Source organism: Sardina pilchardus, chromosome 5, assembly GCF_963854185.1.
Source record: "Sardina pilchardus chromosome 5, fSarPil1.1, whole genome shotgun sequence".
NCBI lineage: Eukaryota > Metazoa > Chordata > Actinopteri > Clupeiformes > Clupeidae > Sardina > Sardina pilchardus.
The window spans coordinates 9,266,763-9,293,697 of record NC_084998.1 but is presented as its reverse complement, the minus strand read 5'-3'; the positions used below and the strand labels follow the sequence as shown (position 1 = coordinate 9,293,697).

The following is a 26,935-nucleotide window of genomic DNA, read 5'->3' as shown; positions in this document are numbered from 1 at the left end:
AACAGTGGGAGCTAATGGTCTTAATTGAGCAGCCTTTGGAGCTGCCTTGCCAGGGTCCCAGCCATGACCCTGCAGCAAGGAGTCAGCCACACGCTGGCTCTGCCAGCTGTTCCCCGACCAGACTTTACATTCTCACGCTTACCCCCCCATTCAGGGGGAAGAGAGAGAGAGGGGAGAAAAAAATGTTTACCCCCTGCTATAGAGAAGAGGTGGGGGAATATTTGAGTCTTTGGCAAACTGGAGAGCAGATGCTTTGATTTATCAAGTAACCTTTCTGGGCAGGGTGACTGAACCGTACCTTTCCTTTGGGTTGTGTTACACTCAACCGCAGGGGAGCTGGGGTGGTCTAACACCTGCACAAGTCAGCCGCTGTCAGGCAGAGTGCTGGTCAGGCCCTTTCCTAAGTCCTTTGGAAAACATTATGAGAGTGCTATATGTACCTGCTAGCAACAGCTCATTGATTTATTATCATTAACGATTCAACAAGACCTCCTTTTGAAAACAATTCTGTATGAAGGACAGTAGAGTTCTGTAGTTATCAGTCTACTTTTTCTTTCATATGAATTTACAAAAACAAAAAAGATAAAGAAAAGAACAATGATATGGATATTCATTATACACACCCAGGATCCTGTTCAGCAAGATGGAGTGTATAAGGTGTAGACTGAAGTGCTATGTGAGGGCATGTGAAGTGTTTCTGTTCAATGATTTATGAGAATTAATCTGTACCATCAAACCTGCAGTCTTTAAGATATGTGATTAATTTCACATGGCTGTGAGTCATTTGACTGTCATCGCCCATTCATCTGTGTAAATGCCTCTTTTATTGATTGCATGAACTGGTTGCAGCATTTATGAGCTATTATCTCAATGCTAAGTGCACTGTCTCAAGGGAGACTATGGGGTTGGGGTCAACGAGTTCAATGCTCTTCACTTGAGCTATGAGATGTTTCCAACATCCAATACATATATTATGAATAAAACTATATGAATGTAAAACTTCTCTGTGGATATTACAGTGATTTAAACATACGGTATAATGTGTAGGACTAAAAATAGCACTTCATTAGTACTTACAACATGTGTCATGTGTGTTATGAGGTATTTAGTCTCATATCAAAGCATATTATGGACCTTTTGGCAGAAGGTTTTCAGCAGAATTAAAATTAGGGCAAAGCACTGGACTCCTAATTCAGGAAGGTGCTTTGCAGGACATAGAGGAGCACTTAAAAGTCTCTCAAGTGAACACTTGGAGAATCCTCTTGTCTAAGGCCTATTCAAAATCTCATGTAGTTCACCTGTACTTGTGAAAGTGACAACTACTGTACTGAGTTGAAATGAATTATTCCATCAAGACCAATAGTGTGTAAGTTTTAATTTAATATAGAATATTTACTTTAATGATCTTTGCATCAGTTACTTCAAAAATGACATATCAAGTAATGATATTAAAGTATGACTAGACTTAACTCTAATGATTAGTATTATTTTTAAGGCTCATCATCACCAATTGATGAGAACACTTTGACCACTTCTGCACACTTGCAGCCACACATGACATGCAAAACAAAGATGTAACAGTAGATGTGACACAGGTGTGCAGTGGAAGAGAGACTCACCTGCCGACAGAGGACCGATGTTCAGCACCTCACCTGTGGCATCAGGCGTCCGTGAGAGCAAAGCAGAGTCCCATCCACCTGGGTACCATCGACCGGGCAGGAGGGCAACAGGCAGAGGCTGAGGAGACCGCAGGAGGGGGCAAAAAAAAGGAAGGACCTACACCGGAGCCTCTGATCGCCCGAGCAATGGGGAAAAAAAAAAACGACTGCGGCTCCAACTCCAAAGGATTAGTAGTAATAAGAACAGGAGCGTCAAAGATCTGACCAATCCTCTCTGGCGACCGTCCACTGGATATAAGCGGGGAAGTCTGGAGAAAGTGATCCTGATGCGAGAGGGGCTGGTGGGAGATCTAGGAACCCTGCACTAGTGGAGAGAAGTAGAGGGTGCCTTTCGTGCAGCAGGCGCTAGCTCCCTTTTTCACCAGGGATAGTGTTAAAGTTAATCTGAGATCAGCTTTTGGGGAGCAGCTAGATGGGGAAGGAAGGTGGTGGTGGTGGTGGTGGTGGTGGTGTTGGTAGCAGTGGTGCTGGTGGTGGTGGGCAGGCAGAGAGAGGGACTGGAGGTGTTTCGAGCGCGAGAGAGAAAACGAGAGGGAAAAGGAGAGGGAGACGACAGAGAGAGCGAGAGAGGGAGAGAGAGAAAGAGAGAGAGAGAGGAGTAGAGAGAACAGACAGAGGGAGGGGAGAGACTAAAGTTAAGTTTTAAAAAAAAGAAAAAGTAACCAGACCTTGTTTTCCTGAGCGTGGAGGCTAAAACTATCTGAACAAAGAGGATTTCTGAAGGAAATGTCAGCCGCTTGGATCGGGCCCACGGCTCCCCCGATAGCAGCGCTCTCCAAAGGATTTGCTCTGTTAGACGAAAGCTTCCCTCCAGACAAGGCAAACGCAATGCAGTCCACCTCAGGGGCATTTATTTACAATAGGAAACACGGAGGGAAAAAAATGCTTTATTTGTTTGAAAAAAGCTCGGCAGGGTAAGGTTACAGCATTAACATGAGTCACTTAGGACACTCTGTGAGTGCATAAGTGTGTGTGTGTGCACTTCCCCCCCACATTTTGTTTGTCTCCTCCCGCTAATTAAGACCTGGCTCATTTGCAATAGCACCCAGAGCGCAGGGGGTTGGTCCCAGAGGGACCTCATTTCCATAGATCTCTGGAGAGATTCGTGCGCAAGCAAGGGAAACCACAGGTGAATCCATGCCGATCGGCTCTGGGAAGAAGATGGGAGCGGGACGGGAGTCAGACGTGGCTTTGTTGCGAGGTGGACAGTGGGGGTAACCAGAGAGCGGGGGCTGGGCAGCATGTGTGAAAGGCTGCAGGACAGAAGGCCGACCCTGGATTCTCCCGGTGACTGCCGCGAAGCTCTCAGTGGAGGATACGTTTACACCCAGCGACGCCTTGTTGTGTTAATGCACACATACCGGCAGCGCAGCCACCGGTGGATGGGAAGGCCACAAAAATGTAATCTAGAGCTATTTGCAGTGGCATTCGATGATCCGCTGGACTGCGCTTGCTGTATTGGGATGGAAGGGCGATAGTAATCGTCTCACTAACATGTAATGTGTGTGTGAAAGTGAGGGGAAATTAAGGCTCTTGTGCCATGGCCTCGTTGACCTGGCATCTCCTCGCACACACACTCGTACACAAATACACACGGTACGTTGACCATTCGCCAGCTGAGTAGGAAAGACTTGGTTGGTATTGCTTACTTTTTGGGTCAGCAAACGTGGCATTGCATTTTGGGTTCCGCTACCTCCTATTCTCCGGTGAACTGATAGACCTTTGACCATGAATGTACACGACATAGGAGCCATGTACAAGCCAATTGCAACTTCTAGTTTCCTTTTGACAAAGCGCCAGCCTATGGGCCAGTAGAAAGAGAAAGCATCCTATCAGATCAGCATTGACCCAGTTGCCTCTGTGTTTTTAATCAGGACAAGGATGGCTTGTCAACGGCTGCAAGAGCCCCAGCGTGGGAAAAGGTTCAAACTTATGAGACAAATGGACCACTCATCTACGTTCAGGTGGGTCCATCAGAGTTGATTCCATAGATGAGATCCTGGGCAGGTTCTGAGGTGGGTCATCCAATCCTTTCATTTCTGTCCTCCTACAGCCACCCCCCTTACCCCCATACCTCTTGCCCAGAAGTTGGCCTTGCCCTAGCTGCCTCCATTTTCCACTCCACCAGAATGTGGAGACCCCATCTGGTAACCCAAACCTTCCCCAAAATGACTTTCTCTGATGGGCACACAATGGGCCTCCTTCAGCCCTCTTTGCACTTGCTCATGGTGCATAAGGTAGATCAGGCTACCTGCTGGCCGGCCCTGTCGCTGGGTATGGGCGACAGGGGCTTAAAAAACTCTTAGAAACACCCTTCCTGACCTGGGGCTCTCATCTCTCATGCCCCTCTTGACCTACCCTCTAGTGACCTTGCATTAGCCATTAGCCTCCGCTCCGCTCCGCTCGCTTGGCAACACACCTCTGTGCAGCCTGCGGTCCAAGCGTCCAGCTTCGAAAGATGGGGTGAGCCCGGCCGTCTGTCTGGCCGGACAGTAGACCTGTTCTAATCAGTGTTGCAAGTGTGTGTGTGTGAGTGAGAGAGAGTGTGAAATGTTTGCGGCATGGCCAATTCTGGCACGTGGGGCCTACACCTGTGGGCGTGGAAGGAGGGGCCGGCTCTTTCAGTAGCCCCCGGGCTCAGTGACACCAATTAAGCCTGATTATGATTTCAGCCAAGTCGCCGGACAGTGCCAGGAAATTCTGCCACTGGACCGACTCCAGCTGGATGATACAGCAACTTGGGCCCAGTGATGAGGTCTCCGTCCAGAACCCAAACAAATCAGAGCCGGCCAAGGAAGCACTTTCACACTGCAGCTCGGACACAGTGGGCAAGGCCATGGGAGGTAATTAAAATAGAGTGAATGCAACAAGTGCTCAGCATTGTTCTGACTTATGCAACCACTCTTGGTGGAAACACCAAGTCACACTGAGAGAGTTCTTATGGTGTGAAGCCGTAATACGGCACATTAAATAACACTACACACAACGATTCCTGGACGAAAGACGTCAAATATTGTTTATTTTTGCTCATAATGAGGAAAAAAACCCACACAATGCAACTACACAATAATCAAATCACTTTAAAATCCCATGTGCTCTTTCCACATACCATTTTCAAAACATTTGTAAGGAGAGGAAAGCAGTGTATTTTATACTCTTCGTTCCAGTCAAATCAAGTTGTTTAGGGTACTATAGCATTAAAGGCAGGTGACCATATAACACAGTGATGATGCAAAATATGAAGACAAACATAGGAACCCGATATGAGCAAAAAGCAAGGCAGAAACAATGCAGAAGTCAGATGACAAGAGCCCAGAAATGCAGGTCCCCTCAAGGTATAAGCAATATAGGCAGGGATGAATTGAGAATGAGAAAATAATGTGACAGAGTTAAGTGTGTGTAATTCTATAGACCTTATTTATAATACATTAAATGTTCATTACGGTAAAGAATATCTTATATAATTACATAATCTCTTATATTACTTAGTTACTATCAATCACCTAATCTGTGCGACTCTGAGGTTTGCTGATTTTGCACTACAGAGTCAATAAAGCATTTTACCATAAGACGGTGACAGCATGTAAAAACAGCAAAGGGGGGTCTAAACTCTATACGTAGTCCCTACACCAACGCAACCCTTATTCCTTCTATATACACAATACGCATGCCCACACCTCTCCTGGCAAATCTGAACCTCTTAATGGGTCTTGAGCTTCCCGTTCACACTCAGTTCTGGTGTAGAGTTGCATAGGCAGAGCACTGAAACCAGAGAGGAGGGGCAACAGACACATAACACACCAGACCTCAGATTAGGGCCTTTCTGCTGGGAAAAAAAAAAGTGGAAAGCTAGGGGGGAAATACCCCAAGTATCAGACACTTTGAGACGTGCAGAGAGTAACTGAAGCTGCCATGTGGTAAAACAAAAAGGTCTGACGTGTAAAATAAGAAACCTGGCGCATGTTGGAATGCTGCATGTTGGACTCCTGAAATAAATTCAGATGAACTGGTTTGCGTTTTCACATTTGTGTAATGATGTATGAAAGGGGCACAGAATATTGTGGAAAACTATGTTTCATGATTCCCATGGTCCATGACTTCCATGTGCAATTGATTACCTTTGCTGTATCTGTGGCTATGACAATTCTGCCTAGAACAGACGTTCTCTTTCCCATCTTGTCCATTAGTCTACATAGATCAAGCTCAAAAGCATATTTCTGATCAATATATGAACAGAATTCAAATGGGTGATAGTACAATAATTATCAGCATTAACAGACCTAATACAAATGTAATTATTATTTTTTCTTTCATTGTTAATATTGCATTGGATTGGAAATGAAAAATAAGTAAATAAATACAAATTGTCGTTAAGATTTTAAAAAGTGGGATTGAATGGGCACAGTGAAAAGCCATACAGTCCAAAATACCCACAGTATTGCCTTTTCAGGCATACAATCAGTCCGTGGAGAGTCCGAGTGTAAAAACAAAACTGGTGACATGAGCAAAATAAAGACATAACTGAATGTTTGAATACTTAGATCACTGCTTAGGTGAAAAGTCTGCCTATTTTCAACCACATCTGTATAGTGTGAAATAACAAATTCACTGCATGGGGGGGGGAACGTAGTACTGTGACAAAAGCAGCAATGGCTACTTGGCCCATTGCTTCACAATGCTATGTTTATAATGAAATGCTTTCTTATATACCACTTGGTTAATATAAACTGAACAACAATGCTACCCCTTGTGAACTGGTGAAGTGTTTCCCCTCAGTTGGCAAAACAATGCTGTATTGCACATTGGGTTTCATTGTGGCTCTGTACTGCCACTGCTGGCCTGGAGTATATTGTTGGCTTGACAACTGAGGGGACAAGTTAGCATGTTATTTTTTATCATGTTAAGCATGATAAAAAAGGCGTCTGCTAAATAACCATAGCCATAGCCATAGCCATAGAAATCTCAATGGTATCATAAGGAAATTCACAACAATTAACATGTATGAGCCTGAGGCATGTAAATGTATCTCTTAGAGCTTTGGATGCTAGGACCAGATTTCTTTGGCAAGTCATTGGCAAGTTTCCCCAAAATGGTTAGAGGTGCTGCAAGTAGGTTTTTGTCATAAAAAGAAATCTCTGAACTTACAATGATGATTTGACTGAGGAATAACCTCCATTATCCAGTAACAATGTTCAATTTCTGTTCTCTCTATTTGTTTATATTTGTTTACATATCTGGACTCTAAATGGTCGATAAATACATAAAAAGAATCAAATTGCATAGAAGAAACAAGCACAACTGTCAGCTATTACCCTTTAGATATATGTTGTTGTATATGCATTTAAGTTGTTAAAAAAAAAAAAAAAAACAGCACCTTTTCATAACCTCTCAAACCTAGTTTGATTCCTTTTGGGTTGTATACATGAATGATAGTGATATGGTTAAAAATGTTGACTTATCATATGTTAACTTTAATTTTCTACAAACTTCTGTGCCCCTTTTAGCTCAAAACCTTAGCACACTGAGACACTGAATATCAGTTGAATGATAAAAATAATAAATCATAAACATCATCAATAATCATTTAAAAAATCAAGCATATCTTTGTGATCACAACAGCATGACAACTTGAGCTTATATACCAGCATTATTTGAATATAGTAATCTTAATATGGCTACCAGAGAGGGAAGAAGTCGGACTTATTGTCTTGGACCACTGTAAACAGGATGTTGGCTGTAGAGAAACCTACTGGATACACATCAACACAAGTGCACTGTGGCGTGTAGGGACTCATCTACATGTATGGTCCGACGGGAGGCAGGAGTGAGTGGGTGGGTGGGTGGGTGAGTTTGGCTGGTAGGTGAGGTGGTGGAAAGGACTCCACAAAGGCGCCGATTGGCCCAGCGCGGCTGAATAGCCGCTGTCACCGCTGTGAAACGGAGTCCCGGCAGCCGGCCGACACCGATGCTAATGGAGGTGTCGGGCGCGTGGACGCGAGCCGTGGCTCTGACAGGGGGACATGCGAACCCATAGGGGGGCTGCAGCCCGTTGGGTGAACCCGCTGTAACCCAAGCGGAGGGGAAGTGGCACGGACAGAGCTGACGGTGTGCGGTTACCCCTGCCAGTTAGGGTTCACTGTCTGTGGCCACCCCCCCACAACACACTCACACACACACACACACACACACACTTTCACATACCCACCTACCCACCCACTGTGGCTGGGCCTCCATTGACTTCCACTGCTGCTGTTTTCATGGGAGAGCCTGAGCTGAAGGTCCAGTGCTTCGTTGGGCAGCCCCCACCAACCTCCTCCCCCATCAATCCTCCTCAAGCCTCCGAGCCTCCAAGCCTCCGAGCCTCCCTATCCTTTTCTCAGAGTCTGACTCCAGGCAGCCTTGAGGTATGTGCTCAGTCACTTCTAAGATACTGATCCCTTTGAGACCCTTTGTGTTTCAGTACATGCATGCGGGTTGAAGTACATACTTTCAGTATACCACTTCAAACAAGTTAAAATCCCTCAGGAAAAATAATAAAATCCTCTCTGAGCCATAGTATTCAGAAGATCAGCAGCAGTTCCTGAGATGTTCTGTCTCTCTGACCACCCCATATTCACAACAAACACAAACATACACACAGTCAGAGTAGCAGGAACAAGTTAAAGCCAACACAAATAATAAAAACAACAACAACAAAGAAATTGTTCTTTGTCATGACACATGGCCAAGCATTTCCTGCTTTTCTATTTAAAAGACCACCAAGATCAGGCCTGCTGCAAGGCCACTATGGATGCTCTCAAGGGGACGTTGTGCGTCGGATGTTTTTGGACATCTCGCCCCCTCGAGAGCCAGGCAGGCTGGATTCTCGTACTCGCTGCAGTGATCGTATGCTGGTGCTCCGCTCCGCTCCCCCCCCCCCCCTCCTCCTCCCCACACCCCCCTCAAAAAAACTCACAGATCCTTGGGCACCACCAAAATCTCGTCCCCGTCCCGCATCTTGTAGGAGTGCAGAGCTCGGGTGTTGTACTTGAGCTCCTGAGGCCCCTGGACCGGCGCCACGTGGAAGACGCGCATCCGGTTGCACGGGAGCTGCAGCAGGGGCTTGAGCGCCTTCTTCAGGTCCGCCACCGTCTGCTCCTGCTTGAGGTGCACCTGCTCCACGTGGTCCCCGTAGCGGATGCCCACCAGCACGTCGCTCTGGGGACGCAGGTCCACGTCCACCAGGGGTTCCAGCCGGCCGTACTGAGCCACTAGGCTGTGGTACCTGAGCACGTCAGAGAGAGGATAGTCGGACAGGTGTTAGACATTTTAATGGCACCCGATGCCTATTCTGTGGGCAACCAACTTGATCTATGAACATCTCACCCATTTCAATTTGGTTTGGGTTAACGAAACAGAGTTCTCTAGGAAGGAACAGTAGAAATCTTGACATTTTAAAGTATAACTGGTAAACCAAAAATGGAAACTGGGTAGCAGCCCTCTTTTTGCCATAAATGCCACGTGTAATTTCTTTTTTTTTTTTGGACACTTGGAGTACTTGTTTAAATAGAGTGGCTCAAGTCTGTCTGTTCTCGGAACCACACACAAGTGGCCAGTATTGTCTAAAACACTTATCCCGCATTGATCTGTGACGGGAAGCACTGGGCCTGGGTTGAGTCATATATGCATCACTTCCAAGTTCCAAGTCTCTGGATGGCGAGCACTGACGCAGAAGGACGATTTTAAAAGAGTGAAAGAGAAGAGCTTTCAGCAGTGAGTGCAACTTATGTGAGAGTAGGGTCAACAGAGGGGATCTGGGGGCATAAGAGAGCACTAACCGAGAGAGTGAGTCTGATTATGTGTGTATGACTAACTGTGTCTGAGGACCTCTGCCGGAGTGAATGAGAGAGAGAGAGAGAGAGAGAGAGAGTGAGAGAAAGAGAGGGGAGGAGTACGAGAGAGAGAGAAAGACTATGGGTTTTGAAGCACAACGAGTCCTTTGCCGTGAGAAAGCTTTCACCCCCCTCCCTCGCTCCCTCCGCCCTCCACTGGGGGATTGTGGGAGAGATAAGGCCCCAGGAACGATTAAATAAAATCTGGAAGAAAGACTTTGCTTTGAGAGCTACTGTAACAGCTGAGCCAATCAAAGCAATTTCCCCTTGCCTGCCCAAAAAGTCTGCCCACAAAGCAAGCCCCAGGCCTGGGTTTGTGCCTAAAGCTCACTGCCCTGCCATGGGAATTCAGCCTGTACAAAGTGCCATTCTGTCCGCGGGACCTGCCTCACTCAAAGCTTTCATTTAGTGTGCTTAGCACTCTTAAACGCAGCTAAATCACATTAGCAGTGATAACGCAGGTGCCCTGGATTCCTCGCCCAGTCATTAGTAGTATCTAAGATGACACCAGACAATAGCAGAGAGACTGTATTACACTCAATGCCTGACTGTACAGAATGTCTACAAAATCATTTGAGCAAGAACATAGAGTGATACCACATACAACAAGAAGGTCTTTGTGTCAGAAATGTTTCCTTGAGGAGGGGGGAAAAAACAATTCCATTACAACGTACTTTGATAATGTTAACGTTTATAGTAATTCAAAAATGTAAAAAAAAAATTTAATCAGAATATTTCAAGAATTTGTGCATTCCTTGTGAAATTGATATTAAAATCCTAATTTTAAAATAACGTCCTAAGTAGCACACCCTACTGGCAAGCTAGGTACCTGCAGGTTACTTTCATTGCACTAATAAATGGATAGAAAAAAAAAGAAGAATTCAGAAGCAAGAAACCTTTCTAAGCACTTGCACACACAGTTCACTCACTTTATTTTCTGCGATTTAACCATTGGTTCTAATGAAAACCACACAAATGAACCAGAACTCTGTGGTGTAAATTCTAAGCATCACCATCAACTACATTACCATTTGTCACTCCTTCTAACAATAGGACACGAACCTTATCTACTTCCCATAGAACTCTCCATATTTCCAAAACTGCCATACACTTGCAGGGCACTCGGAATTCTAAACGAATCCAAGTTTCCTCTCTACACGAGTCGGGCCTCTATCTCTCCCGTCCATCACCCTATGCGCCCCTCTCTCCGCTCTCCCCCCCTGCCGTCCTCCAGCCATCCCACCCGCTGGCCTTCCCTCTCGCCTCCATCTCTCAGCCCCCCTCTCCTCTCCTCCAGCTCCCCCCCGCCTCTCTTCCGGCTCCCCCCCACCTCTCCTCCGGCTCCCCCTCGCCTCGCTCTCGCCTCGCTCTGCATCAGAGGGCAGATTATGCCCGGCGCACCCGTCGCCGGGGCTTCAGTTACTCAAAGGCCATCGAGAGTTCTGGAGTTCTGGAGCTCTCTAACCCCTCTTCCTCTGTGTTCCTTTTCACGCTCCTACTGCTGCTGCTGCTGCTGCCTTCCACCCCTACTACCCCCCCCCCCCCCCTCCTTCCTAAATCCCTTCCATAGCCATACAGCCATTCCATTGCCTCTAACTGCCCCTAATCTCCCCCGAACTGCTGAGAACTAGCATGACCACGATTAAAGCTGTATTATTACAACCTTTGATATCGTTGCCCTCGTGTTCCGCTCTTTTCAACTCTTATCGGTTCATTTTTAATGAAGACCCCCCCCCCCCCCCCCCTACTTTTTTTTCTGTTCCAGCCACAGGTGAGGTGCCGCTTAGTGGCGGCACGGCCCCTCAGTTCCTCTGCCGTGCGCAATCCACATTCCCCATCCCCATTTGATGAGGAGAGAGCGAGGCAGTGAGAGAGAGAGAGAAAGAAAAAGAGAGAGAGAGAGAACATTATGGGTCTTAAGCCCAAGCGCTGATAGCCAAGGTTACGGTTACTCAAAGGTAGCCTGGCCTGTAGACTCTCACAGTTGCTTTCTCTCTGTGGCTGGGGTTACGGTTACTCAAAGGCGGTCAAGCTTCCATGTTCACTTCTATCTGTACTCCCCCCCCCGCCTCACCCACCCACCTACCCACCCTGACCCATCTTTTTAAATCCCCCCCTTCAACACTCTGTTTGAGCCAAACACTGATGTAGGCGCGATTAAGGTTTCTCAAAGGGAGTCTCGTTTTCTCCCGCTCTGTCTCCCCCCTCTCTGGCCAAGGTTACGGTTACTCAAAGGCACTGAGGTGTCCCGGGCCTGTGTCTGATCTCCACTCTCTCAGCGACATAAATGTGAGAGGCTGTGACCAGCTCTGATCTTTGGATTGGGATGGGGAGAGGGGTGGGGGCAAAAGTGGGCACAGCGGGTCAAAAGGGGAACCACAGACTGCCCCACTGTCTCAAACTGGCATGGGTTTTTAAATATGGAGTCCTCAGAGACTTGGCTGTTACAAGGGGAGGACAATAGAAAAACAACAACAACAACAACAACTACAGCAACAACAAAACCCAATGGGGGTAAAACGCAATTCTATTCAAAGCTGAAGGAAACGTATCTTGAAGGGAGGTGGGAATGTGAGCTTGTGAATTTGCCAAGATCACTTTAACTCGCTTTCACTGATTCACAGACAGCAAATCATCATCTGGCAGTGACGCAGTAGCGTTTGTCGGGAAGCCCTCTCATTACCTGAAGTGTTTACAGATCAGTGACCACACCTCTCCCTCCCTCAGCCATCATCACCACCGTCATAATGGTTTAAATGCCGTTCTAGAACCTCCACCCTCCACTTCACCCGTCTTCCCTGAAATGAACCACCAACCAGCCTCCCTCACGACTGTTTCTGTGAAATGACTGTTTAATAATCGCTATGACGACTCGTTTGAGGCCTGCTGTGGATGTGCTCCTGTTACACATGACGAGGTGCTCTTTAATCCCCTTAAAGGCCAAGAAGGGAAAAGCAGAGTGGGGGTAAGAAAGAGGCAAAGGAGAGGGAAAGCTAAAAAAAAATGCTACAACCTCAGTACCTTTTAAGAAAAAGAAAGCTGGAGGCGAGGGGAGGAGGTGGTGGGGTAAAAATAAAAAAATAAAAAAATAAATCAACCTGCCACCTTGTGTATCAGTTTTCCGATCGGAGTATTCTGAGACAAAGGAGCCTTTGAGGAGGGAGAGACTGGCCACATTGTCCCCCAAAGGTTAGATTCCCCATTCGGGGAGTCCACTCTGCGCTTTCCCCGCAAATGCCTCCCCCGGATTCTCCCAGGTTAAGTGGAATGTTGGTGGGCAAAAAGGCGTGGGCGATCCATTTTCCGACACCTGCCCGGACCCCCACAGAATTCCTATCTGATTGGCGAGGGAGGAGGAGTGTGATTAAGACAGGATGGGAGTAGGAGGTGACGCAGTGCACCTCACCCAAGAAAATGCCACCCATAAATGGAAGATAAGGTCAGACGCCGAAGTTATCTGGTGTTATCAGCTTAAAGGCACACTGGCATCTTAATGTCAAGCAAAGGACCCAGAAAGTGAGGACATGTTGGATCAGAGATGCTATCGTCTGGTGATAGAAAACTGAGACAGTTGACTGACCGATATGAAGGGAGTGTCCCCATGGTGGGAGATATAGGCCAAACCTCCCAAGAGGGCCTGTAGCATATGAATAAATCACTCTCTTCTCTGTCAATTAAGTACTATGACGATCTGTGTTATTAATGTTTTTTTTCTCTGTGTTATTAATGTGTATTAGTCATTTCAGTGTATAATCGTTTTCGAAAAGAGGACGTACACACAAGGACCAAAAGAGGATACTACACAAGGATATTCTTAGATACATAAGTGAATGGGTGTGTGGGCCGTATGTGTAGTTCCTATTTTAGCTGTCGTACTGTAGCAGAGTACAGCATTAATAGCATGAGGTTATAAGTATGGCTCCCAAGGGGGGGGGGGGAAGGGCATTCCCGTAATGTACACACTGCCCCAGCACTGGCACTGTCTGTAGGTGGGTGTAATCAAAGTCCTTTTAAGGCAAGTCACGTCACTCGGCAGCCATATTGGCCATGGGGTCGGGCAGCGAGTTTGAGGTGTAAGGGACATAAAAATCACGTTTGAAATCACGATGAAAATCAGACTAAAATCGCTGAAAAGGTTTGGTGGTTTTGTATCAAATTAACGCTTACAAAGCCTTTTTCTTACTGGTAATCTTAGACTGCGCATGCGTGACCGCCAAGGATCGGCGAAATGATTGGAGCAACGGCACTGGAAGAGGCGGGACATGTGCAAACTGGTGTAAACAACTGCTATCTTTGAGTTACGAAATTACCCCATGCATTTCAATGGGCAATTTTTCCAGTGCAGTGTCTCCTCATATATAAGTGTCTCTGGTGTAATGGACATGCGATCACATGTGCTGGTACCTTTCAGGTAGCTCATTCTCCGGATACTCGACGTGGTAGCGGACGAAGAAACGCTCGGCGTCCTCCCTCTCCCCTGGTGTCACCACACTCCCGTTCAGCACCGTGACGTTAGGCAGCCTGTGGAAGCCAACAGAGGGTCAGCGGTTTGGCCACCAGAACACACACACACACACACACACACACCATAACTGGTACTCGACCATGCATCCGGAATGGACCCGAAGGAACCAAACTGTAAACAATTGTGAATTATGAATATGGATTCTGTACCACGTCATGCATAGAAAATACTCTGAATCAACTACAAAGTGACGTTTGCAAAACGTTTGCGCGAAACATTTGAGGGTGTGAAGTGTGTGTCACCCTCACCCACTTTTACTGCATTTCTGCATTACTTATTTGAAGTGCATCTGGGCTACAGTAATTTCCCGCATATAAGCCGCAGGACTGTATTTTATGCAAGTTAAATGAAACAAAACCTTATTAACACCATATTAACTGCTGCGCTGTATTAACCTCATAGTTGAAGAAATGTTGCTAAATCAATGTGTAAGAAGGGAAATTACGGAACTTACTGGGCCTACCGGTACTTAGTCGGGAAATTACGGTACTTACCGGGCCACCACGAGGTTCCTTCGCTCTGTGGTGCTGTAGGACTGCAGCAACGGAACGCCCATGACTTTGACCTCCTGCAGCTTGGGGAACATGCTCAGCTTCTCAATGTCCTCCCAACGGCTCAGACCTTGAGAGCGAAAATAATCCAAATGACCCATCATATTTCATGGCCTCAGCACTATAATGTGCATGTGAGTGTGTGTGTGTGTGTGTGTGTGTGTACAGTATGTATGCATGTGTGTGTGTGTGTATGTATGTACAGTATGTGTATGTGTATGTGTATGTGTATGTGTATGTGTATGTGTGAGTGTGTGTGTGTACAGTATGTATGCATGTGTGTGTGTGTGTGTGTGTGTGTGTATGTATGTACAGTATGTGTATGTGTATGTGTATATGTATGTGTATGTGTATGTGTATGTGTATGTGTATGTGTATGTGTATGTGTATGTGTATGTGTATGTGTATGTGTATGTGTATGTGTATGTGTGTGTGTATGTGTGTGTGTATGTGCGTGTATGTATGCCTGCCCATCATACCCGTGTTATGAAGATTGATACAGCGCAGCTGGGGGAACAGGCGGCAGAGAGACTCCTGTGGCTCATCGATGGAGGTCAGCGTGTTGTTGGCAAGGATGAGGGACTGGAGGCCTGGGTACATGAGGCCGAGCTTACGCACCTCGGCCCAGTCCTGCAGCCGGTTGTCCGAGATGTGCAATAGCCGCAGGGAGGCGCAAGGCACGTCGGACAACTGGACGGACCGATATTCGTTCAGACATAGGAAGAGCTCCTCCAGCCTGCAATGAGAGATATGCAGACAGACACACACACACACACACACACACACACAGAGAGAGATGTAAAAAGAGGTTTTGAAGGTCAATAGTACACTTGCCAAATCCCACGACACAGAATAAATACGTCTTCTAATCGACAGCCCGAGGAGAGCTGAAGTCGTTTTGACCTCTGTTAACGAACTCGACTGGTGCTTACTTTGGGATCTCCCGAGTGAGTGTGTGAAGGACTGCCCAGGACACGTGGGTGTTGTTGAGGACCAGGTGGCGCAGCTCTAGGAAAGGCTCCGCATCGTGCTCCAGCTGTGAGCCACTCAGAGGGTTCATGCTGAGGTTGAGGAAGTCCAGCTTCGGGACGTTGGACACGATCTTCAAGACCTGAGACAATACAGGAGGTGCAGCGGAAGGTTTGCCCTTTAGTCAAAAATCGAAAAGTAGCTAAGAACTATGGGAACGGCATGAATGACCCTATTAATGTAATTCACGTCATGTGTTATAATTTTCGCTACAATGTACGATTAAGAGTCAAGTTACTTTTCCTCAGCAAGAGACCAATGAGCAACGAGTTGCAAGAACCAACTGCAGACTTCACACCCTGACAGAAGCTCTTACCTCGTGCTGCTGACCGCACACACACGCACAGCACACCCACACAACACTTGTGACGAGGAGCGATAGATTGCTCTGCGTACCTCCCCCCACTCCTGCAGGTGGTTATTTGAAAGGTCCAGCTCTACCACATGGGCACAGTAGGTGGCCACCTCTGATTCATCTCCAGCCTGGGTGATTCCACAGCTGTCCAGCACGAGCACCCGGGGCAAGTTCAGCTGGCCTGTGAGAGCGATGTTGCCATGGATGCTTTAGCTTCATTAAACTGCCATTGCCCCCCCCCCCCCCCCCCCATCCCATAATAATGAATGTTGGTCAGTGCAGGACCCTTGATATTGTCCTAACATTCCCCTGAATCCACATATGCTAGACCTTTCTCAGGTAACTAGATGGGCTTTTAGCATGCAGCTTGGACAGTTTGGACACCGGTTAGATATAATCAAGTGACCTACCTTTCACTGGAGAACTCTGTGGGCTGGTCAGAACCACCACGCCCGTGCCGGGCCCACGACAGTAGGGGAAGTTCTCCAGGTTGTACTTGTCAGTGATCACCTGGACCATGGTGCGTCCCTCAAACTCCTCTGACCCGTCCATTTTGTCACCCCGGCGTCTTTCACAGGAACACCTTCACATAAGCACACCAGTATATAGTAGTTTGGTTAAATATATGTAGCGGTTAAGCATAGAAAAAAAGACAGTCAGCATGCATCACATTGAACTAAGAGTCTGTCACTGTTGTTTTGCAAAGGAACTGACTGTAAAACTTTCTCAACAAATAGATGTGGAAGCAGAAGACAGAAGGCAACATGTAAATCAGTCTTAAGCAAATGCAGAGTTTTGGTTTTGTTATGCAAGTTCACCCAGCTCTACAGAGGAGCAGTAAATATGAGGGGCATGGTGAGACAAGCATACAGAGCAAAAAGATCTTGTAGGTAGGCTGGGTCCCTTTATATGCCAGAGTTGGGTACCTATAAACAGTATTGTAGGCAATGATAATGCCTAACCAAACTGTTATTGAGGGTGTGTACTAAAAAGGACTGTATTTATTATAAGGTCCGGAAGTAGAGAAACACTACAGCCAGTCGGTCAGAACTGGAGTATGATGTCAGATAGGGATGAGCACCACCAATTGTAATATTATCTTCTTTATTGAAGTTGTGCAAGTTACTCATTTGTGTGGTTCTGCAACACAATACAGAAATAACCATGAATAAACTAAATACACGGTATGCAGCAATTACACAGGCATAAGCTGAACACGCGTGAGCTGCATGATCATTAACGTCTCGCACACACACACGCATCTCGCACACGCACATGGCACATGCCCACACATGTCACTCGGTTACGCTATGGACACACATGTTCCTAAATGCACGTTATATATTCTACAAATAGCATCATACAAGCTATCACCTATCAGCGTTATATGCATAATCACCACGGGAACATTGTTTCAGAGGAAACTAACAACTAGCATGAAATATTAACAATACAGTGTTCTACCGATCATAAATGTAATCTTGCTATAAATTGGTACTTACTTCAGTTATTGCACGCACACATACAACCTCAGAACGATGTCCTGGAACAACGGTAAAATACCAAGTAACATTAAATGATTATTCTATTAACTCCACTCGTAACTCGCGGTAAACTCCGACTGACTCTGACTAACTCCTGTGTCCTAGCTACGTGAAGTAGTGCCGCGATCTGATTGGTCCATTTCCCACATTCAAGCGGACCTTTTAAACAGCCGCCCCCAAATTAACACAGTGAATTTGCACATAACAAAGGTCACTAAAGGCCAACAACAATCATCATTAAACACACAATCAACTGTCATCAGGTAAGGCAGGGAGTAGGACAAGGCGGGCAACAGGGCGCGTGTAGGTCCTTCCCTTGACGTCCACGTTGGCTGATCTCACTTTCCCATCGGCTCCTGGGAACACCTGGCTGACTTTCCCCACCGGCCAGAGAGCTCGCGGAAGCTGCGGATCGACGATCATGACCACGTCTTGGAGCTGTAGATCCGTGGCATCCTTTCTCCATTTCTGGCGGGCTTGGAGGCCAGGTAAGTAATACTTAACGAAATGCCTCCAGAAGTGATCTGCCAAGAGCTGACTGTGACGCCAACGTCTTCGACTCAGTTGCTCTGAGTCTTGGTAGACCACCTGAGGCAAAGAAGCATCTCTCCGTCCGATGATGAAACAGTTGGGGGTGATTGGGTCTGGATCCGCTGCGTCCGAAGAGGTATAGCCTAGGGGCTTTGAGTTGAGGATCCCCTCAATCTCAACCAAGACCGTACGCAGCACCTCTTCAGTAACCGTCTGGGCTCCAATGGTGACTTGCAGCGCTACTTTGATAGATCGAATTTCTCTTTCCCAACACCCACCAAAATGCGGCGCTCCTGGGGGGTTGAAGAGAAATCGTATCTTTTGACTGGCTAGTTGAGTCTGGAGCTCTGCCTGCAGTGCTCTGAAGGACTCCTGCAACTCACGCTCTCCTCCTTTGAAGTTTGTGCCTTGGTCGCACAAGATCTCATGCGGCCTTCCACGCCTTGAGATAAAGCGTCGCAACGCCATCAAGAAGGAGTCTGAGTCTAAGCTGGAGAGGAGATCAATGTGCACTGCCCTGGTGGTCATGCACTTGAACAAAAGCCCCCACCTTTTCTCATTCCTCCTTCCAATCTTAATGAGGTAGGGTCCAAAACAATCGACACCGGTTGAGTAGAACGCTGGTTTGAAAACACGTTGTCGAGACACAGGTAGGTCTGCCATCTGCGGCGGTGCAGGACGCGCTCTCCATTTCCTGCACTCAGTGCATTTGAACTGCTGTCGCCGTACTGCTTCACGCCCTCGTAACACCCAGTACTTCCTCCTTACTTCAGCGAATACCCTTTCTGTGCCAGGGTGAAGCAAAGCCTCATCATAATCCTTAATGATTAGCTTGGTCAGTGAGTGGTGCGGATCAAGGATGATCGGGTGAACTGCGTCCGGCTCCAGTTCGCTACAGCGCCGAAGGCGACCTCCTACACGGAGAAGTCCAGTTGTGCTGTCTAATTCTGGACAAAGAGAGCTCAGCCTACTGCTTACTGAGATAGGTTTCCCTGCCTTCAGGTGAGTTATCTCAGCTGGGAAAGAGTCTCTCTGTGCTTGCAGAATTGCCGCCACTTCAGCTTTCTGAGGGATGTCTGGAGGTAATGGATCCGGGAGGTCAGCCGCCCCATGCAGCTGGCGCGTGCATGCTGTTATGAACTCCCCAAGTGTGTTGTATTGTTGTGGGTCTGGCAATGGTGGATCAGTGGTCGTCAGCATACAGATGGACGACTGCTTCAGCTCACCATCTTGCTCCACACCATCCAGCAATGGCTGCTCTGGCCAGAGGCTGAGGGACGTCTGAAGAAAGGAGGGTCCATTCCTCCATCTACTATCTCCTGCCAAATCACTGAGAGACTTGCCTCGCGTTATATCATCAGCTGGATTGTCTACCGACCGCACATAACGCCATGTTGCAGCATCTGTCAGCTCTTGGATTTCTGCTACTCGTGTCCCGACAAACACTTTGTAGCGACAGGAAGAAGAGAGCAACCAACTGAGCACTGTTGTGGAATCGGACCATAGGGTGATGGAGTGAATGGATACTGTGAGCTCGGTAGAGAGGAGCTTGGACAACTGTGCACCACTAAGAGCTGCACACAACTCCAGACGGGGTATCGTCTGCTGCTTCTTGGGTGCAACACGGGACCTCGCTGTAAGGAAGGCCACCTCCACTCGACCATTCATATTCTCTGTCCGCATGTAAGCCACTGACCCGTAGGCCTGTTCTGATGCATCACAGAAGACATGAATGTCCCTCTTGCTGGTGGGTTGATCCATCTCCACACTGGTGTAACATCTTGGTAGGGCAATATTCCCTAAGCTGCTCAGCTCTGCTTCCCATGAGCGCCAAGACTGGAGCAGGTCTTCAGGTAAGTGGGGGTCATCCCAATCACGTTTCTTGTCCCACAACCGCTGTACCAGTACTTTTGCTCTAGTTGTGTAAGGTACAATATACCCAAGTGGGTCATACTGACTTGCCAGTACTTTATAGATGTTGCGCATTGTGGCAGTACAACAATCTATGGGCCTGAGTTTGTAGTGCAGAGCGTCTGACTGGCAGTTCCAGTGTAACCCCAACGCAGACTCTTGGACATTCTGCTCACCACAACTGAGCCACAACTCACAGCTAGTGGATCGTGTTTCTGACGGAAGGTGACTGATGACTGCTGGCTCGTTACTCGCCCACTGCCGTAGCTCAAAACCTCCAGTAGCTAACAGGGTGGAGAGCTCATCAACTAACTCTTTGGCTGCCGCCACTGAAGTCTGACTATGTAGGCAGTTGTCCACGTAGAATGACTTCTCCACCACAGTGCGTACCTTATCACCAGGTTGGCTGCTGTCCAGCACATGTCTTTGTAGGGCATAGGTCGCGCAGCAGGGGCTGCAGGTCGTACCAAATGGTAACACCTGCCACTGGTATACGTCAGGTGGATGGTCGACCTTCATGTCCCGCCAGAGGTACCTTAATAGGGGCTTATCTTCTGGAAGCAGCCTAACCTGGTGGAACATCCCACGTATATCACTACTAAGGGCAACGGAGTGCTCCCGAAAGCGTAGTAAGACAGACAGAAGTGATGAGCTTAAGGTTGGACCTGGGAGGAGGAGCTCATTCAGATTGTGGCCAGCATACATGAAGGAGCAGTTGTACACGATCCTGTTCTTACCATTATGCTGAACCATATGGTGGGGTATGTACCAGGATTCTGCTGACTTATCCACAGCATCTGGTTGCAGCTTCTCAGAATATCCAGCTTGCAGTAGCCTCTCCATTTCAGCTTGATATGCAGCTGCCTGATCTGGGTTCTTAGCTAATCTCCGCTCTGTACTCCTTAGCTGTGGTAGCACAGATTCTCCAGGTGCATGTAGGCAGGGCATGCTTCTCACCCGCAGCAGAGGCGTTGCATAACGCATCACCCCGTCGACCTCCACTCGCACTGTTTTCTCAGTTAGCAGCTGAACAGCTTCCTGATCCTGTTTCGACCTTGTCACTGTCTTCTCACTGCGATATGGCAATACATCCATCTGCCACAGTCGCTCCACATGTGCAAACAGGTCAGCATTGGAAGGCGTGGTAGTGAAAAGGCAGTGTTGCTGATTGAGCCCACGTCTGAGTTCATGAGCCGGACCTTGCAGTGTCCACCCTAAGCGGGTCTTAACCGCTGCTGGCCCACCAGGAGGACCCAGACGAATTGGCTCTATCGGGGTGATAAGGTGTGGACAGTCAGATCCAATTAGGAGCATGGGTTGTGCATTGGTCAACTGTGGCAGGGGCAGTCCCACCAAATGCTTGTACTTCTGCTGAAGCGCACTAGTATGGTAGGAGTGCTCTGAGAGGCTGAGCTGCTCTGCAGTGAAAGCACCACAGATGGTGAACTCCTTTTGAGGCTCTGATACAGAGGACACTATGAAAGATACAGCCGCCCCATGAAGCACTTGTTTCTCCTGTCTTACAGTCCTGAGAATTAAGTCCTCCGGATCTCTCTTGAGGCCAAGGCGCTGTGCGGCTTCATGGAGGATAATGGTCCTCTCAGACCCATCATCCAAAACTGCATACGCCTCCATTGCCTTATTTCCATTTCTTAGTAGGACTTTAATGACCTTCAGTAAGACTTTACGACTGTACATAGGAGGATCTACATACAGTACTTCACTAGTGGTGCTCACCAGACAAGTGTTCTCTGTTGGTTTGGCCTCGGTATCCTTCTCTCGTACTCTATCATTGACCTCATGGAGGATGAGCAGGTGTTTCCTGTTGCAAGTCTTGCACAGGGCCTTCAGTGTACATTTGGATGCATGATGGTTACGCCCACAGCGCCAGCATCTGTTGTTCTGCTTAATCCACGACTCCTTCTGGTCCTTAGTGAGCTCTTTGAAGTTAGGACAGCCATTCAGAAAGTGTTTACCATTATCACAATAAGGACAGTAGGATTGTGATTTACCTTTCTGCCACGTAGAATTAGTGGATACCTCAGGTGATCCCTCACTAACAGCCCCTTTCTCTGTGCTCAGTAGAATGGTAGTAGATTTACTAGCATGCCTTGTTTCCTTTCGGTTGTCTTTCTTCTTAGCTGAAGAATCTTGCCGAGAAGAGCTGGACAACTTCAGGCTATCCTCTTGCACATGTAGCTCGTACTCCAGCCAATCAGAAAACTCATGTAATGTGGGAACAGCTACTCTCAATGGATGGATGAATCTCTTGAAGCTGGTCTTGAGGTCATGTGGGAGTTTACTCTGTAGCCTTGATACATGGGACCCACATTCTAGCTCTACACGTCCCTCTGGTCCCAGCTGCTCCAACATACTGACCAGGGAGCGCACGCGGAGTGCAAACAGGCGGAAGTTCTTCTCATCACCTGTACTGATGTTTGGGCCATCCATAACCTCAGCTATGTGACACAGGACCGGCTTATGTGGTTGTCCATACATTCTTGTCAGTGCATGCATTGTTTCTGTGTAGGGGCGCCTCGAGTTGCAGTAAGAGTCAGCAATTAACATTGCCTCCTCTAATTTCAAATGGTCACAGAGGATCTGGTATTTGAATAGTTCGGTGGCGTCCTTAGGCAGCAAATTCTCCAGAGCCATTCTTAGCCTGGAGAACGCTCTTGGATCTGGAGACGAGAGATGAGGAATGCTTGGTTTCGGACCTCTGTACACCTTCTCTTGGTGACTGGCTGGGTCATATGAAGGTGTGTCCCATCTGTGGGGTGGTCTGTGGCCGGCATCAGGGGGTGAATGTCCACTGTTGTCATACGATGGGGGAGAGCGCCCACTCAGACCACTCTCTCTTTCCCCACCTTGTCGCTGCAGGCCACCACCAGGGTGCGGTGTTTGAAACGTGCTTTCCTCCTGATAATATCCAGGGCCGCTTGATTGGAATCCAGGCTGGCTATATTGTCCTTGGTTGGAGTGGTATCTCGATGTTTGAATGCCGCCACGTGAGGCACTGTTGCCTGGCTCATCTGAGAAGTGGAGGCCCCTCATCTGCTCCGTTAACTGTCTGACAGGCGCTGCTGGAAACTGATGATGGTCAGGCAGCGGATCAGGTATAGTTGGATAAGATGGGTAATACTGCCTGGTTGGCCATTGTGGATGTTGGATTGGCACTGCATGTGACTGCATCACTGGCTGTGCCGGCAATGCTGATCTAACAGCCAGCTCCTGGACTTCTTGCTTAAGGGCAGCATTCTCCTGAGTCAGGCCTTGGAGCATTGTCATGAGGTCTGGAACATGTCGGACATGACTACGCATTTCCTCATTCTCTTTCTTCATCCCCATCCAAATAGATTTCAACTGAGGTAGCTGGTTGAGATGCTCGCGGAGCTCTTCATTCTCTTGTTGCATTTCTTCCAGTGTGAGGCGCCACTCATCTCGCAGCATTTCACTGCTCTGTGATATCTGGCTAATTGGAGAGGGATCCCTGGATGCTCGCTCCAACACTTCAACTCCAGAGGAAGGTGGTGCAGGTCCAGCAGGTCCAAACCCTCCGACCTCAAAGCCTTTGAAGTGTGCAGGTAGCTTGACTTGGCGTTTGGGACGGGCCTCACGTTCTGTATCAGGATGAGACATCTGTCTGTAGCGATTCACTGGATCCGGCTCGAAGGACCAAATTGTTATTGAGGGTGTGTACTAAAAAGGACTGTATTTATTATAAGGTCCGGAAGTAGAGAAACACTACAGCCAGTCGGTCAGAACTGGAGTATGATGTCAGATAGGGATGAGCACCACCAATTGTAATATTATCTTCTTTATTGAAGTTGTGCAAGTTACTCATTTGTGTGGTTCTGCAACACAATACAGAAATAACCATGAATAAACTAAATACACGGTATGCAGCAATTACACAGGCATAAGCTGAACACGCGTGAGCTGCATGATCATTAACGTCTCGCACACACACACGCATCTCGCACACGCACATGGCACATGCCCACACATGTCACTCGGTTACGCTATGGACACACATGTTCCTAAATGCACGTTATATATTCTACAAATAGCATCATACAAGCTATCACCTATCAGCGTTATATGCATAATCACCACGGGAACATTGTTTCAGAGGAAACTAACAACTAGCATGAAATATTAACAATACAGTGTTCTACCGATCATAAATGTAATCTTGCTATAAATTGGTACTTACTTCAGTTATTGCACGCACACATACAACCTCAGAACGATGTCCTGGAACAACGGTAAAATACCAAGTAACATTAAATGATTATTCTATTAACTCCACTCGTAACTCGCGGTAAACTCCGACTGACTCTGACTAACTCCTGTGTCCTAGCTACGTGAAGTAGTGCCGCGATCTGATTGGTCCATTTCCCACATTCAAGCGGACCTTTTAAACACAAACAGTTCAACTGCTGTACAGTTAACTAGTTTTCAAACTTCTGTACAGTACTTTGATAGAGAAGAAATCAAATTTCATAAAATCAAATGTCATTATAACTATTTTTTAAAGCCATCCTCAAATTACACCCCTTTTGATATATTTGGCATTCTGTTGTCTGACTAAAACTCTATATCAGTTCTTCATATGACCAGATACCAACACAAAATACACAGAACGTTACCTACTATAAGAAGAAATTGGACTAAATTGTTTTTGCTCTCAACAGAATCTCTGACATGCTATTGCCTGAATGACCTTGCCATCTTCATATCATATTTCCTCAGACACATTTGTGCCCTCGCAAGAGATGGGATCATAATGTCCATCCATTACTGAAAAAAATAAAAATCAATGATGGGCCAAACAATATGAGTGCAGAAACTCCTATCACTCATAATCATGACTAAAGAGAATCAGTGGAAGGTTCTTTTTTCTTTGATTTGGATGGTTTTACCACCAAGTACCACCTCTGAGGCAATAATGAAGTTGGGTATCGCCATGAATACTGTAGAGTAATATGAGCAAACTATGTAAGTATCCAATCTCAAGTTACAAACACACAGTGAAGCCTATTCACCTGGAAGTGCTTTTATGAATTTGATGTGGAGTCTAATAGACTGGATGATCTGAAAGTAAACTCAAGCGCCAATGAGTGCAAACATCCCAAGACATTCTTCTGCCAGGGATGGAACAAAAAGCAGCTCAGCTAACCTCCGGTTAGACAGGGAAGTCAATCAATCAGGATCCCAATCTTGACAATGAAGCCTGGTGAGTCTGTGGTGATGGGAAGGGACTCACCAAACGCCCCATTCATCAAAAGCCTGAACAAGGGGTGGGGTAAGAAGAGGGCATACAGAGAGATGTTAGAAAGAGTGACCACACACAGAGGCCATTCTGCCACTGTATTGTGACATCACAAGACATGACAATAGCCCCCTTCTAAAGCACATATTTGCTGTAACAGACTCTGTATGGCAGATTTCATCTTGAATAGCAAGGTGGATCTGTACCTTGCTATTCAGCTATACGTCCCCTCTCCCCACTGTAGTCCTCTGCTGTATCAACCATTTATTAATGCTATGAGGTCACAGTCCAAGACTCTTTTCCTCATTTTCCATGTTACCTAATGTTCTAAGATGTTGTGATAGTTTTGACTTTCAAGAAATGTGTCAAGACTTATCTGTTCACAGGCTCAAAGTCCTTTCAGGCCTACTGTATAACATGACGTTGACGATCATAAACAGCCTCTGAATCTATCCCCTGAAAATACTGTCACCAACTGTTTTGTGGACAAGTTAAGCCATGCCAGTTTCCCCTGTGAGTGTTATGATGGGCATTTTTTTATTCATATGAAAACGTTTCATTGTTGATATTTGATATTATTTTTGCTATTGTTGATACAGATTATTTAATTATTATTACTAGTATTGTTATTGTTACACCGAGCTGTTTTACAGGAAACATTAGCCTACAGCATTGCAACAGACAGACTCAAAGTCCTCTCAGGCCTATAACATGTCGACAATCATTAACAGCCGTCTCTTACATCTATTCTCTGAAAAGTAATGTCACCTACTGTTTTGTGGACAAATTAAGCCATGCCAGTTCCCCCTGTGAGTGTTGTGTTCGATGGTTTGATACCCGAAAAACAGCTGCGCAGTGGCAAGTTTGTGAATTTAAAACTCGCTGCCATGACAACACGACTGTTTTGAACCTACCACAAACCTCGGACGTTACCTAGCTAGCTTGGTAACCATGGCAACCTGCAGGTTAAACTCTAGTAGGCCCTGTTTTTTTGTTTAGCAGAAGGCCTAGTTTTCTTAAACATGCTTTGGATAAGACATTGTTTCGTTTTGTTGCGCTACGCAACAGTGAATCACAGAAAAAACATCGTTACAGTGACAGATACCTCACAATGGCCTTGAGGTTCTGGAAAACCTGCTTGTAGCAGTAGACAATGGTTTAGAAGTTGAGAGAATTATCTGTCATAATGGAACATCGACACAATAACATTGTCCAGGAAACGTTAATCAACGAAGTTCCACAATTAACTTAGATGGATGATTACAAACAATAACGTTTCCTACGCAAGGGCTTGCATTGTTAAATAGCCCCGCATTCCTCAACATTAAACCTACCGATTAGGTATTAGGTTCACGTTAGCAAACATAGTTCATATATCACTGGTGATGGCTAAAAATAGACAGTGCACGACTGACTTGTTTAAAACAAAGAGATGGCTAGCTAACCACCACCACATTTAAAGATACAAACAGCAACCTACAAATGAGGAAAAATATGTAATAGCTGGCTAATTATTGACCATGCACCTGAATTGTGTCACCATTGCCTTTCTTGTCCATGTGTAATAGATCGTACAGCAACTACACTCTCTAGCTAGTTGGCTATATTTAGAAACCTTTTTTGACTAAGCTGATGACTTGGAAAGCTAGCGAGCTAGCAATCGC

At 46.7% G+C, this 26,935-nt stretch overlaps 1 protein-coding gene across 1 annotated transcript in view; it reads right to left on the bottom strand.

The window, feature by feature from the left end:
* The window catches only part of tecta (tectorin alpha), a 45,618-nt gene that overhangs the window by 18,420 nt on the left and 263 nt on the right, over positions 1–26,935 (bottom strand). The window contains exons 2-13 of the mRNA XM_062535838.1: positions 25,179–25,288; positions 16,421–16,593; positions 16,052–16,191; positions 15,559–15,737; positions 15,106–15,362; positions 14,570–14,696; positions 13,955–14,071; positions 8,635–8,943; positions 7,565–7,686; positions 7,359–7,425; positions 5,357–5,441; positions 1,620–1,737 (exon numbers count right to left, since the gene is read on the bottom strand). Coding sequence (XP_062391822.1) covers positions 1,620–1,737; positions 5,357–5,441; positions 7,359–7,425; positions 7,565–7,686; positions 8,635–8,943; positions 13,955–14,071; positions 14,570–14,696; positions 15,106–15,362; positions 15,559–15,737; positions 16,052–16,191; positions 16,421–16,562 — 1,663 coding nt within the window. The 5' untranslated portion in view covers positions 16,563–16,593; positions 25,179–25,288. The remainder of the gene's footprint in view (positions 1–1,619; positions 1,738–5,356; positions 5,442–7,358; positions 7,426–7,564; positions 7,687–8,634; positions 8,944–13,954; positions 14,072–14,569; positions 14,697–15,105; positions 15,363–15,558; positions 15,738–16,051; positions 16,192–16,420; positions 16,594–25,178; positions 25,289–26,935) is intronic.